At 37.8% G+C, this 14365-nt stretch overlaps 3 protein-coding genes across 11 annotated transcripts in view; 1 reads left to right on the forward strand and 2 right to left on the reverse strand.

The window, feature by feature from the left end:
* The window catches only part of LOC131324346 (uncharacterized), a 38416-nt gene extending 33443 nt beyond the window's left edge, over nucleotides 1–4973 (reverse strand). For 7 of the 9 annotated variants that reach the window (XM_058356288.1, XM_058356286.1, XM_058356287.1 and 4 more), the window contains exons 1-8: nucleotides 4606–4973; nucleotides 4274–4334; nucleotides 4107–4171; nucleotides 3931–4016; nucleotides 3777–3852; nucleotides 3533–3599; nucleotides 1712–1778; nucleotides 1497–1563 (exon numbers count right to left, since the gene is read on the reverse strand). In XM_058356288.1, the coding sequence (XP_058212271.1) occupies nucleotides 1497–1563; nucleotides 1712–1778; nucleotides 3533–3599; nucleotides 3777–3852; nucleotides 3931–4016; nucleotides 4107–4171; nucleotides 4274–4334; nucleotides 4606–4854 (738 nt within the window). In that variant the 5' untranslated portion in view covers nucleotides 4855–4973. Of the gene's footprint in view, nucleotides 1–1496; nucleotides 1564–1711; nucleotides 1779–3532; nucleotides 3600–3776; nucleotides 3853–3930; nucleotides 4027–4106; nucleotides 4172–4273; nucleotides 4335–4605 lie in introns of those variants that run through there. The other 2 variants (XM_058356284.1, XM_058356290.1) reach the window with 2 other exon arrangements.
* Nucleotides 4974–7493: 2520 nt separating this feature from the next.
* LOC131322414 (aspartic proteinase-like) lies at nucleotides 7494–12062 on the forward strand. Its single transcript, XM_058353734.1, has 14 exons — nucleotides 7494–7633; nucleotides 7743–8109; nucleotides 8190–8250; nucleotides 8374–8468; nucleotides 8550–8659; nucleotides 9038–9206; nucleotides 9320–9359; nucleotides 10210–10274; nucleotides 10362–10475; nucleotides 10581–10636; nucleotides 10742–10898; nucleotides 11025–11144; nucleotides 11531–11619; nucleotides 11779–12062. Exons 1-14 carry the CDS (start codon nucleotides 7617–7619, stop codon nucleotides 11861–11863), a joined length of 1545 nt encoding a protein of 514 aa, XP_058209717.1. The 5' UTR covers nucleotides 7494–7616; the 3' UTR covers nucleotides 11864–12062.
* Nucleotides 12063–12404: 342 nt separating this feature from the next.
* Nucleotides 12405–14038, reverse strand: LOC131322415 (1,4-dihydroxy-2-naphthoyl-CoA thioesterase 1). The gene is made up of 3 exons (XM_058353735.1): nucleotides 13610–14038; nucleotides 13115–13306; nucleotides 12405–12767 (listed from the first exon to the last, which is right to left on the reverse strand). Exons 1-3 carry the CDS (start codon nucleotides 13760–13762, stop codon nucleotides 12615–12617), a joined length of 498 nt encoding a protein of 165 aa, XP_058209718.1. The 5' UTR covers nucleotides 13763–14038; the 3' UTR covers nucleotides 12405–12614.
* Nucleotides 14039–14365: the final 327 nt, after the last annotated feature.

The raw sequence follows: 14365 nt of genomic DNA on the forward strand, positions 1-14365 counted from the left end.
ACCTTGAATGAGTGAAGACAAAAACAAATCCAAAGCTAATAAAATCTGAAGTCCAAAGCATAAAGTTGTCAAGTTATCAATTGTCCCAAAAGTTTAAACCGTTGGGAAATGGGCCCAACAATGTATATCAACCTATTCAACACCCTCTTCTGCGACAAAATGCAAAAGGGAGAAACATAATGCCAATGGGAAATACATGCAAACAGAGAGACTCGAACCGAAGACCTCTCGCAACTTGAGCTATGATACCAATTACAATGTTAAGTTACCAATTGTCCCATAAACATAAGTTGTTAGGAAATGGGCCGAACAATGTATATACAGCTATTCAACAAAAATTAGAGCCAAAGATGTGATCCTAGCTACTAGAAGATGACAATCAAATCTTCAACTCATAAACCCCAATAGATGCAATCTAGATCTCATGATTGATGATGCATTAGTGCAATATCACATCATCTCCTGTAACAAAGCGGATGGTGGAACAATTTAAAACACTTTATTTATTGGTGTAACTAAAACAAACTAGGGCACTAGGTATGCAAACATGACTATAGTAGGCGCATGGTGGAACAATTCAAGCATCTCCATCTCTCTCTCAACAGCACCCCATGTTAGGACTACAACTGTACGATTGATAATGAGTCAATGACTTGCATTATATGTAAGGTGTAAATCAATCCACATCCATTCAGGAATTCGGGACGGGGAAGCTCATACATGCTCCATGGACCTGAAGCCCTCAGAGTAGCATCAAACATTAAAGGACATCAAGGCAAGGCTAAGGATGTTCAAGTATCAAGAATAAAAAATGCCTAAGGTAAAATCACCTAGGTTCAAGGTTTAGATCTTCGAAGGCATCTAGGCTAGTCTTGGTCAACCAAGTCTAAGATTGCTTAACCATTTTTGTTGTATGGCCCCTCAAGTTCAAAAGACCTTAACTTGGGATCTAGTTGAAATACTGAAGTAAATAATGCTGATAAAAAATGCAAGTACGAAAGTAAGCCACTTGCCATTGGAAAATGCCTACAACTTTTATCACCATCATCTCAAATGAAGCTTGTTACGGAAAGAATCCTACATTGCTCGGGTATGAATGTGAGATCTCTTGGTATGATGTTGGGACCCCTCCAACTAATAGCTTAGGTTTTCGGGTTGGATATCAAGTTTCTACTTAGTATAGAGTGGGTCCATTCCACCCCACATTTTCAAAAAAATTACACTTCACCCCCCAAGAAAGGTTATACCTAACAGACCTTAAATGCGACTGCACGTGAATAGGATGTTAAGGAATACAATCCCACATTGTTCGGCTATAGAATTGGTGATCAATTAATATGATGATGGGATCTCTCCACCTAATGCTTAAGCTTTTGGCTTGGATATAAAGTTTCTACAAAGCTAACACAAGGAATTATAACACAAACAATAGTGCCCTCAAAAGAAGAATGAGCAATTATTTCAGAAATGGCATAAGAGTAAGTAGGGTCCATTGCCTGAAGAGTCTTTCCCAACCCCATTTCATCTGCAAGGAGGACACGCCCTCCATGCTGCAACACAAACCTGAAAAGAAAAAGGGTATCAGTATCTTAATAGCTGCAAACCTGCAAGAATAAAATAAATGGCGTCCTTCTAGAGAAAAAATATAGATTTCACCAAACAATCATCTAATATAGAAAGACCTTATACTATGTGAAAAGTCAATTCTCACCTAACACCATCGCGCTGAAATGGCAAAAGTTTTGATTCAACATTTCCCGGAATCATGTCATATCGATCTGGAAATATTTTTGAAAGTATAAATGGTATAAACATATAGGTGATGAACCCAAATAAGATAGGGTGGTGTTAATCAACCACAATACATGTAGTTAATATGTACAATGAACGAGATTGCATATAAAGACTATAATACCCATAAAAGCAAAATTGCTCAAGTAAACCATGGCATTGCCCCTCGAGCTAGAGAGTATACGTGGAAGCTTGTCCCTATAGGTAATTATCACCTCAAAACCTAGTAAATGAGGTTAGGTAGCCTTTCCCTCACTGTCAATTTGTTTTACACTAAATTTACTCCGGGCAAGACTATGATTGATTCCCTCCCTTTTTGGGACAAAATTGCACTTTGTTTCATTGTGATCCCTATGTGCTGAATCATTTCTTTATCTCTCCACATGAAACCGAGGGCTGCACAAGCGGGGAAGTATTAAAGCTTGTTCAACATCGAGTAATTAACATCTCTAAAGCTAATATGAGCTTGGGCTCTTCACTCATTGCCAATTGTTTACGAGTTGGATGCTTCAATACATCTCAAACAATACCAAATGTTACCAAATAAAAGGGAAATCATTGCAGAATAGAGTTTTTTTTATACCATAATGTCTGCTGCTATATCCATATCTGGGGAGCAAGGAACTTGTGTAACCATTAATCAGAGCAAGGAGGCATTGTACTGCAAAATTGTTCAGGAAGGGAGGTCGCGTTTGACTTCTTGGAGAAAGACCCCCAATTCTATTGAGAATTGAAGGATAGTTGGTGCATGGGAACGTAATGGCTATATTTACAAATCTTGCTAGTTTTGTGGTGTCGCTAGTTTCGTTTTCTTTGTTGGATGTATTAGTGTTTTTGGGCTTGTGTAATTGTTTTGTGCCTATTCTAAACAAGAGGTTTTTAGTTGTGGATTCTCAAGGCTATCCTCTTGATCCATGGTTTTTGGTTGGTGTGTTCTTAAGGAATTAACCTAACCAACACAACAATACCAAATGTTACATAAAAAACTTATGTTCTTTTTTCTTTTCTTTTTAAGATAAAAAAACTTATGACGTTTACATGGAGGTATAGGGAAAGAGAATCGAGCAAGTTGTGTTCCAATCAACACAACAAGGAGTAACCGCCACACCACTCTCCACCTATCTCAAACCACAAGACAATCCTCTACAATATTCTCAATGCATTCAAGGAACATTGAACTTGAAGCAAGGTGAATCGCAGCATGACAATAAAAGGTCATGGACTTCTCAAAATGCTATATCTTGAAGAAGATGTTTCACCACATAAGCTCAGAGGAAGTACGTGCATAGGCCTAATAATGACCTTGCAACAACTCTTGGCTTCTTACTCTTCCAACAAATAAGATTCCCACCAAAGAAGGCATATATCGGTTGATCCACAGTCTGATGGTGCCCTTTCACAGTTTGAATCATTGAGGCCTCAACACAGAGCAGCCATGATCCGTCGTCAACAACATAGGTGACCATACAGATATGTGTGATTAGCAAATGAAATGAAGACCTTAATATGTGGAATCGTGGATAGAGAGCACTAAACTGTGGTAATTCCTTCCTAGTATCCTTCCATGTGCATAACTTTTTCTACATGGTTCCAAAGGTTAGTTATTGTTCTCAGAGTCTGTGCATCCCAATCATATAATGTATCCAAATAGACAACCGCAAGCTGGTTGGTCAGCACAACAATCACATAACCTATAATATAAGCTAGTCACATCCATGCGCATTTGAAAGCTGTGATTTACCCCGAAGATCTGGAACAGCAGAGGCAGCAATGATAGCATGCCGCGCCAAGGGATCTAAACTCTCTACCTGGAAGATCAGGAATTGGAAGGTGAAGGATGAAACAGTCGTGCAAATTCTAAATAACCACAAAAAAAACATGGTTTGTCGAGTCATTAAGCAACGGCAAGTCCAAACACAGCCTAATCACATTTCCAAATAACTATATAGCTTGGACAACTTGTGGGGAAAAAAGAAATCAATTACCTCAACTTTAAAACCAGATAGTTCAGTTAATACTTTTTCTGCTGATGACAAAGATGAAATGGGGAGCATCCACAACCTGCAAATTGAGAGAAAATCAACAACTTAAGGCTGCACTCTGAGAACAAAGCAAAATCGATAAGAAAGCAAACAACACGTTGATCTCTTCCATGAGCGCACACACAGACAGAGCAGACCTCTCTTTTGCATTCCAGCTAGCTTTGGAGATCTTGCGGAAGGCTCCTACAAGTACCTGGTGGAAGATTAAGTAAAGTGTTGACGGAACGATAAAAGAATCCACATAAATCATTTCACGGGCAAATCAACAATTACCTGGTCATATAGAAACTTTGCAGCGATATTTCCAGTAGCATGTAGAAAAAACTTAACAGAGAGCACTGGTTGAGAAGAAAAAAATGACAGCGTTAAGTAAGAAGAGGAAGAACTCTATGAGAAGAACAAACAATGGAAGGCAGTGTAAACAATCAGAAGTAACTCACTGGTTGCTTTTGGTTCTGTTGATGCAGTTAATATTCTAGATGCAGAAGGTGAAGCATCTACCTGCTTTACACACTAGGGGTAAATAAACGAGCCAGCAACCCAAATTAAAAAAAATAAAAAAACATCATCCAAATGTAAACTGAAGACACCTCTCCGAGCGTAGAATCGTTGTACATATACAAACACACACACACACACACACACACACACTTCTATATATATATATAAACACACACACGTACACATAAACCTATGACCGCACAAAACGAAATAACGGCGGAATATGTTGGAGAGGCAAAAGCGAATATGGTGAAACTTTGAAAGAATTGACCTTGTTTTTAGGACGAGACTCGGCAATGAGAACGGAGTGAGAGTATTGGCACTGCGGGTTAAAATGAGCAGAGTGGTGTTGTTGCTGCTGCTGTAGTTGTTGTCGACTGTGAGAAGGAATTGACGAGGAAGTACTGGTAGCAGCAGCAGCAGCAGAAGAAGAAGAATTGCGCTGAGCAATCTGTTTGAGAGCGTCCCGCTCGAGGGAATCGAGCTCGTCGGTGCTCAACTCCCAATCATCCAATTCCATTGCATTTCCCACGCCTCTTCGGATGAATTGTGCCACTGGGTAAGATTATTCCAGAACTGGGATACGTACTAGGTATTGGGATTTTGTATCAGGGGCCTGCCCTTTCCTCACTTTTTACTTTTCAAAATTGAATTGCTCGGTTAATTTACCGGCTTTGGTTTGGTTAGTTGATAGTTTAGTTTAGTTTTAATAGTGGATGAAGTGAGAAAAAATAGAAAAATAATTGAAGAGATAGATAATGATTAGAGAGAAATAGAGAGAGAGATGAGAAAATAATAATTAAAGAAATATGATAGTGATTGGAGAAATAAATAAGATAATAATTGAAAAACTAAACTAAAATGATAACTGAACAAGATACTCACTCCGTCCTAATTTACTTGTCTCAGTTCTATTCTAACTGAATTAAAAAACTAGTTATATATTTAAAGTGGTAATAAATTTTATATCCAATATGGATCTTGTTTGATAAATCTCAATTTATTCTATAATTCAATGTTTTCGAAATTACCTAAAACATTATAAGTTACAAGTATAATTTATTAAAAAGTGACACAAACTCCTAAAAATGACAAATAAATTGAGACAGAGGTAGTATTTTTCTAAAGGAAATCTTGTTTGCGCTTCTTTTCTATAATAACACAAGACAAAATAATCATAACCCTAAACCCTATTCTTGTAGTTTTGATCCTTTGGATCTTCTGTTACAATGAAGAGATATACATTTCACGGAGCGGCACAATCTCAACCGTCGATTCGTGCAATCAATAATTAAGATTCGTTTTCAATTATAATCAGTCACAATTAATTATTACCGGTCATAATTAATTTTTAATCCAAATCATTCAAAAACACTTTGAACGGTCCCGATTGGACTCCGTAACTTCTGCTTTACGGAAATAACCATAAAAAAGTTTTCCTCCGCAATGAAAGATGGCAGTGACTTTGATTAAAAAAAAAAAAAATTGTGCATGCGATATAAGCTTGTTTGCTATCCATTAACGAGCGAAAGGTGTTTTAGCTAAATAAATCGTTTGACTTATTTTATTTTTTTTATTTTATACATTTGTTAATTTAATTTTTTTTATTTTATACATTTATTAATTTCGCATTAAGTTTTTATGAATTTTTGATTCATTTCAACAAGAGTAATAAAAAAAGTAAAAATTTATGGTTAAATTTTTTTTAAATAAAAACAAAAATAGTCAAAAGCCAAATTTTTTGGTTTTATTCAAAAAATATAAGTTTGGGTCACAATTTTTTACCTTTTCGATTCTTCTTGTCGAAATGAACAATAATTCACAAAAATTTAAAGCAAAACTAACAAATGCGAAAAAATAAAACAAGTGAGATTGGTCTCAATAAGCAATTATGTACTCATTGGCTCATTTATAGTTTTTTAGTTTATTTGAATTACATATTCTTATCGTTTTTTAATTGGTGAAAGTTACTATTGTTAGAATAGTTAAATTAAGTGCACCCATTGATGCCGTCGGGCTAGAAGTCCCTTGGCCAATTTAAATTCCATTTTTTTACAACATGTAAAAGGAAAAAATATTATAAAAAAAAAAAAACCAGGTTTTCAAAGTCAAATCTAACTAAACCTGCATAAAAGTCCGTTAAAAATAACTAAAAACTTGGGCACACACGGGCATGTGGAAATTGAGTTTCAAGAACTACATGATGTTATAGAAATTTCAAGGAAACCAAATGGGAGATCAGTAATCTTCTCCTTTTTCCTGGATGGAAACCGGTAATCTCTCTCCGTCTTGGGACGAAGGATACCAAATGTGGGAAGATTGAACTTGGGGTAAAAGTTGGGAATGTGGACAGTTGAACGTGGGGTGAAGGCATGAAGCAGAAGCTCATCAAATTATTATTTTTGGTAACCGAAGAACAACCCTGCAATCGAGCTACTATTGGACCCGACTGCGCAATCCAAACCTTGGGGGAGACTAGCACAACAACCCACCGTCATGGCCCCCACTTAAATCATAGTTTGCCTCCATGGGGAATATCGAACCCTGTGCAAGTTCGCCCTTATCATGTTAACAACCCATGGGTGGGTGTAGAAGCTCATCATTTGAAAAGCTTGTTTGCCACTTGTGAAGTCCGTTTCTAATTTCACTAGCCTTCACGAGCCCAACACAGACAAAAACGAATATTATCTCATGCATTTTGATTCACAAGATTTTTACTTGGGACATCCTTGGGACATAAGGCTCGGTTTGGTTTGATTTGGTTTGGTTTACATGCTTGTGCTTTTGACGCACCTTGCTTTCCGCCTCGTAGCCCACCATACTTGATGCTTACCAGGGAAAATAGGACGGATAGGAAGACTCCTCCTCATCCTCTTTATGGTCTATCAATTATTGTTACAGTTACCCAGGACTCGACTATACTCATGTTGTCATGGGCACATGCAGTGGAGTATTATCGGCAAACATTTCTGTTGGTTTGTGTGTGGTTTACATCCTCCTGGAAACTACGTGGTAGTTTCCTGAACTGGACTGAGAATGGGTGAATTGGTCCCTCAACAATATGCCACACCACCACCGTTGTCAAACAAAAGCTACAAAATGTCAATACGTTCTTGTGTACCTGCTGTAATGGTGGAGAGATGGAGAGCACAACTCCTCGCATCCGTTCAATCGAGTCAATAAAGAATGCAGTATAAATACCTACTATGAAGTGGGGGTTCTCTCTCTCACTCACTTTCTTTTGATGGAATACTCTTGGGCTCAGCTTGTCCTTCTGGCCTAATGTCATTTAGCTTAAGGTAAGATTGCTTTTATGTGGGCTTCACTGTATTCAGTTTGGTAGAATTATGATGCCTTCTGTTAATAAATCCGTACATTTTGATTTCAATTTTTTGGGTATGGAACCAGAGCACTTGTCAATATGGGGATGAAGCTTCTAGTAGTCGTGATCTGCTTATTGGATTTGGCTTGCATTTTCGCTTTTGGCAATTGCACTGATGGGTTGGTGAGAATTGGTCTAAAGAGGTGGAATTTGGACCATAACAGTATAAATGCTGCAAGAATTACCAGAGGAGAGGTTATCTACTCCATTGTTAAGGGGGATACCAACCCTAACATTGACTGTCTAAAAGACGATGTTGTGTATTTGAGGGATTATTTGGGTACCCAATTTTATGGAGAGATTGGCATCGGTTCACCTCCACAGCAATTCACTGTTGCTTTTGATACAGGGAGTTCCAATCTTTGGGTGCCATCTTCAAAATGCCACTTTTCTGTAAGTTATACCACTAGTGCTACGCATTCTAATACTTTTGGGTATATGGAATTGAATTGTAAGGTATTAACTCCATGCAGATTGCTTGCTACGGACATTCCAAGTATAGGGCAAGGATGTCTAGTACATTCACCAAAATTGGTACATTACTCGGTCTTTATGGTTCCGGATGAATGATGATGTGTTTCTAACTTAACATAATATAGCTTTTGGAAGTTCTGTTGATGGAACCATAAACGGGTTTCATGTTTGGTTCTGATATAGGAGTACCTTGCAAAATCCGTTATGGCTCCGGATCGATATATGGCTTCTTCAGCCAAGATAATGTGAGAGTTGGTGATGTTGTCATCAAAGATCAAGTATGTGATTGTTTAATACAATTTATGCTGTAATTAATCATTTCGTGGCAGCAATGATACATGATATCTATAATCATTCAGGTATTTTCCGAAGCTACATGGGAGGGATTAAGGTTCTTGCTTGCACAATTTGATGGGATACTTGGACTTGGGTTTCAGGACATGGCTGTTGGGAAAGTCAAGCCAGTGTGGTACGCTTTAAGTTCTACTGACCAACGGTTAATTTGATAGTTTTGGCATAGTTTCATGATTAATTTGCTACGTGATGTGCAACAGTTAATTTGATAGTTTTGGCATAGTTTCATGATTAATTTGCTACGTGATGTGCAAAGAAAAGAAAATGTTTTTTCTGGGAAATGATTTTCACACTTCCCTTTTTGATGAATGTACTCCATTTCTTGTCTTTTAGTGAAACCTTGATGTATATTTGTTTCACTAAAATTCAAGAAAATGAGTGCATTTATCAAAAAAGGGAGTGTGGGCCGTGTGGCAATTGTTACCCTTTTTTATGTAAGCTTTTTCTATCCTTCTTTGTTATGTAGCCACTGAAACTACTGTGGCTGGTACAGGTATAATATGGTCCAACAAGGTCTTGTGACCCAGCAAGTCTTCTCTATATGGCTGAATAGAAATCCAAAGTCAGAGGTAGGAGGTGAGATTGTTTTTGGTGGTGTTGATTGGAGGCATTTTAGTGGTGATCATACTTTTGTCCCTATTGCTCAAAGTGGCTATTGGCAGGTAATGAACCTCAAAGTTGATCTTATATGCTATTCAGAGTTATCTAGGTTGTTCCCATGTTACTGCAAAGGCGAAAGAGTTTGACAACTAATACATAACCATTATGTTTCCAGATTGAGGTAGGAGATATTCTTATTGCAAGCAATTCAACAGGTGAAGCCATTATGGCCTAATCTCCCCATGTTTTACTCTTGAATTCCACTCATTCGACTCTAGACATGTTAATTTTTTTTGGTTTCCTGAAAGATAGAATTTGAAGTGTCTTTACGCAACAGTCGAGATATTTGTCACACTCTTCCTGCTTTGCTAATAAACAACTTCAGGCATTCTCTTCCTGGTGTGCTCACAGTAACGCAAAAACCATTTTGTTCCTTGTATGAATAAAGTTGAGGACCTGAGGAGAAACAAAGAGGAGAGGAGCGGAGAAAAGTAGAGGTAGGGAAGATTTAATCACTTTGCTTACATAGAAGCAAGGGAGAGGAAATAAAGGACCAAAAGGGACGGAGCATGCTCATCCCGCTTCTATTAGGTGTACTTTTAGTGGGAATGTTATCCTTTTAACTAACTTCAAATTAGCTTTCTTTTTATGGTGATTGTTATAATAAGTTGGAGAATTGTATGTACTTTTTGAATAGCTCTAATGAGATTGGTTTGAACGCGTTAGTTTTCATAGACCTGCAAGGATGTGTTCTCTCTTCTAGTCTTCCCATTTTCTAAAAAATTTCTGCTCTTTATATGAACCAAAGACCGGAAGGCATTAAGATCTTTTGATGTCTATAATCTTCGACTTTGCACTTGCCAAAAAAGAAAAGTAATGGATGGAATTTGAAGATGTGAAATATTTGAAAGGGACCTATTTGTCGATTTTATATTGTTACTTCTCATCTTGACGTTTTACCGTGTCACAGCAATCTCCATGGTTCCAAGTTTTGACACAAGTTAAAAGATCACATGCAATTTTTTATCACCACTTTGATGTTAGGCAGCCGCAATTTATTTTCAGGTTTTTGTGGGGATGGTTGTGCTGCCATTGTAGATTCCGGGTCATCCTTTATTGGAGGTCCAACTGTATGTGTTATCCGTGTTTTCCCACCTTAAAATGGAACTTTTTCATTTTACCCCCTTTCTTATCCATCTTTACCTGCTCTTTTTCAGACTATGATAGCTCAAATCAATCATGTCATTGGAGCAGAAGGAGTTGTAAGCTGGGAGTGTAAAAAAGTTGTTTCCAAGTATGGAGATCTGATATGGGAACTTTTAATATCAGGGGTTGCTTTCTTTCCTTCTGTTTTCCTTTTAACTTGCTTGCTATTGTTTAGTTTTCCTTGAGTGGGTGAAAGAGAGCTTCTCACATGTTATTTCTCTTGATGCCAGTTGCAACCCAGAAAAGTTTGTGTAGATATCGGACTATGTCTCTATAACCAATCGAGGTGGTCTGTTATATCTTGTTCTGTAAATATTCTTTGTTATCCAGAAGAAAACAGATCTATTCTCAGTCCTAATTCACACGAACCAAAAATCTGAATCCATTGCAGTGCTGCTATTGAAACTATGGTAGACATTACAAACTCACAGGGTTTACCTGATGATGGAAGTGCTCTCTGTAATTTCTGTGAGATGACTGTTTTCTGGCTCCAAGTGGAATTTAAAAAACAAAGAGCGAAGGAAAGAGTGCTCAGATATGTTAATGAGGTGATTTTTTCTTTTTTGCGGTTTTTGGAATGTTGAACATTTGTTCTTGCTCCAGAATTGCATCAGCATCAATAGATATACGCTGGTGCTCTGTCTAACCATATTTCCACTGTTCTTATTTTGAAGATGTGTGAGAGGCTTCCAAATCCTAGGCGGAAGTCATTTATTAACTGCGATAACATTGCTAACATGCCATATGTTTCCTTTCTCATTGGAAATAAATCCTTCCCCCTCTCTCCAGAACAGGTGTGTATTTCTTTCCTTAAATTGAACTATTATTTCCCCTGTATAATAACTTCAGAGAACCAAGTAGAATATGCCGTTGTGTTCTGTAATGAAAGATTTTGGGTAAGGTTCTGTAAAGATTGGGTATCAGACAGATAAAAAGTTTCAGAAACATAAGACACGAGAACTAAGATTTTGTGTCATAAAGTTATCTTCTTGAGCCCTTTTGCTGGTTTTCATAATAAGACAAGCCTACCACGGAATGCAAGATACACTTTTAAGCCTCGACTGGGGTAATTTTGTTTCTGGTGTTAGCTAGCTTAGCTAAGTTATTTGGTTTCTCATTAGTTGCATATTTCAGTGAATGTTGTTTATTGCATCTGTTGATGGTTTACATTTTCCCTCAGTACACCATCAAAGTTGTAGAAGGCAGTTCTACCATCTGTCTTAGTGGGTTCGTTGCTTTGGACGTGCCTCCTACAATTGGCCCACTCTGGTAAATGTGCCCCTCTAACTTTTTGCCATTACCATGATAAACCGTTAATACATCTGGAAACAAACATGTAAATACATATGATGTTACTCGTGATTTCTCCTCACTTGATAACCATTTCACGAATGACCGTGTGTTGAAATCTATATAATCCTTTTGCAGGATTCTTGGCGATTTATTCCTGGGAGCATACCACACTATATTCGACTTTGGTAACCTCAAAGTTGGATTTGCAAAAAGTACTTAGTACTACTGCCAGTTCTTCCCGTCTTATCTTGTGTTGTGAATGCAAACGATATTCCAAAGTACACTACGGAACGTTATCGGATTTTACATACTTTGTTTATATATTTGGTTTTCTGTGAGAGTTTCAATGAATAGGCTTTATGTAAGGTAATTGATCTATAAATAAAATCACATCTCTTTATGCGGAGTTATAGTTGATAGTTTTTTGGGTCCACTGGTGATGGGCTACACTATGTGTGCATTGTTTGGTAACCCTCCCTAAGACACTGAGAAAGAAGGAAGCAACCTAATACCTTTTTATTTTTGTTGTGAGGACCCTCATGGAAAATATCCTTGGAAACAACAATACTAATGATAATAAGGAACCTTTAGACTGCAAGCCCCAGTGGTGAATTTAGAAGAACAAGCAACCCATATCACAATATGAAAATCATGGAGATGGCACTTCAAACAAATGTGGCACCGAACTTTAGCCTATCCAAATGGTCCAACTCTTGTATTTTCTAAATTAGATGGGCAACGGACAGACTCAAGTACCAGAATTTAGAAGATAAGAAACTTTTACTACCAGAATTATATAGTGTAATTAACTTTTGGGAGCAGTTTGTAGTACTACTGTAAGGATTGATCACAAAATCAAGAAGCCTACAACAGCGACTGATCCTTGAGACAACCTTTGAGTGCTAAATGAGGGTACATGCATCTTGATATACTGTTGTTCCAGAAAGTGCTAAAAAAACACAGATCCATTATCATAATTTAGCGTACTTCTTGAGATTTTCACCAGCCTCTTTGGCATGCTCTGGCACAGGCATGTTGCATAGAAGAGTGACCCTTGATGATGATATCAAATGTTTGCTCTCCAAGTTTGAAGGATCAGCCTTATAGAGTCGTACCTCCCACACCTGCCAAAAATTCCCATGCCCAAATATAGTTAGGGACCACCACTAGCATGTTTTAGTCATTGAATAAAATTGAGAAAGAATGGGCTAAAATCAAATAGAAAAGTTCACTGTAAAGCTTAGGGCTTGTTTGTTTGGTGGACTTGATAGTAAAGGGATGTATGATGATGTGTGCAAATAGTCGATTGATTGTGTACGAAACCTGGGCATATATTTGTGATGGTCCAAAAGATTCCCTTTCTAGCCGAGCTTTGGTATAGTTGTGACAGTCCACAATATAGTCCACAATATAGTTGTGACAGTCCGCAAGATTCATAGATAGGAAAATATCAGAAGGTAGTGAATGGGACCTGGATGGTTCTGCCAACGCTAATAGGGTTGGCTTGGGCGATGACAAGGTCGCCAAGCTGGGCAGTTCTGAGATGGTTGATGCTGAGGTGAATCCCGGCCACCCTTTGCAGCCCCGATGCCAGATGGGCTCCTATGCTCGCCAGTGCCTCTGCTATTAGAGCTGACACCCCTCCGTGTAACACCTTGAATGGCTGCACCCCACCAAAATCATAGAAACACATACATATTACTACAACTATCTATCTATCTATTCTTGCTTTTTATCAATCACAACAAGACAAAGATTCAGCGGTGGATGGGTCGGCACCTAATCACCAATTTTAAGACTAACAAATAGTTACTATTGCCCACATTTATACAGAGTAATATGGAAATGAAAAGGAAAGGAAAGCTCCACTCATTAAATATGCAATGCACCGATCTGATATAAGATTTAATCAAGAAAAGAGAGAAGAAGAAGAAATTAGATATGAGGAAGGATAAAAAAAAAGTACCTGACAACACTTGGGGGTGACTTGGAGACGGCCGGTGACCTTCTCCGGCGACAGGTCTTCAAGCTCAAACCCAATTGCATGGAGGGTAGCATCCACACTCTCAGTCTTTATCAAATTTGATGATGGCGGCGGCGGTGGTGGTGGGTACTCCATCCAAATTCCAAACAAACTTGATCGCCAACTGGAATGATGCCGTCAGGAGCCTTTTGTTCGGATTAGATTTTCAGATAAGATGAGAAGAGACGTAAATTCCACGGATTTTCATTGATAAATTCAACATAGTATGGGTTCTGGCCAATTTTGAGAGGGGTAGGTGGGTGAGAGGACTGGTGGGATGCTTTTTAGTTTTTATCTTTCCATGTTCCTCCCAATATTATTCAACTACTTTATAGTAGTATACTAGTATTTTATTCTAACTACCCCAATTGTCCCCATCTGTCTCTACTTTATAATTATATATAATAGTTCAAATGATAAATTTTGAATGGTAGAAAGTAGGAATGCATGGTTGGCAAGAGTAAAACAACAAACAGTATCACTTGAATGGGGTTGGTAGCTGGCCACTTCTTTGTTTAACTCTTCTTCCTCCTCGGCGGGAACTCTTCTATGGTGCATGTTTGTACTTGAAAGCACGGCGCAACACTTTTTAAATACAATTTAAATGAAGGGTCAAACACCGATTGTTTTTAGATTAAAAAAAAATCACTTTTTCGAATTTTTTTAGATACAGTGGTTGTTTTTAACTCCATTTCATAT

This window comes from Rhododendron vialii, chromosome 4a, assembly GCF_030253575.1.
Source record: "Rhododendron vialii isolate Sample 1 chromosome 4a, ASM3025357v1".
NCBI classification, from domain to species: Eukaryota; Viridiplantae; Streptophyta; class Magnoliopsida; order Ericales; family Ericaceae; genus Rhododendron; species Rhododendron vialii.

Excerpts from the sequence above, each read along its gene's own strand:
- LOC131322414 (XM_058353734.1), top strand. Across the intron at positions 8,110-8,189 it reads CTTCAAAATGCCACTTTTCT|ATTGCTTGCTACGGACATTC; the intron begins GTAAGTTATACC and ends AACTCCATGCAG. Across the intron at positions 9,360-10,209 it reads TATTGCAAGCAATTCAACAG|GTTTTTGTGGGGATGGTTGT; the intron begins GTGAAGCCATTA and ends ATTTATTTTCAG.
- LOC131322415 (XM_058353735.1), bottom strand. The coding sequence starts at position 13,762 with ATGGAGTACCCACCACCACCGCCGCCGCCATCATCAAATTTGATAAAG. Across the intron at positions 13,307-13,609 it reads TCACCCCCAAGTGTTGTCAG|CCATTCAAGGTGTTACACGG; the intron begins GTACTTTTTTTT and ends GGTGGGGTGCAG. Across the intron at positions 12,768-13,114 it reads GCGTTGGCAGAACCATCCAG|GTGTGGGAGGTACGACTCTA; the intron begins GTCCCATTCACT and ends AATTTTTGGCAG.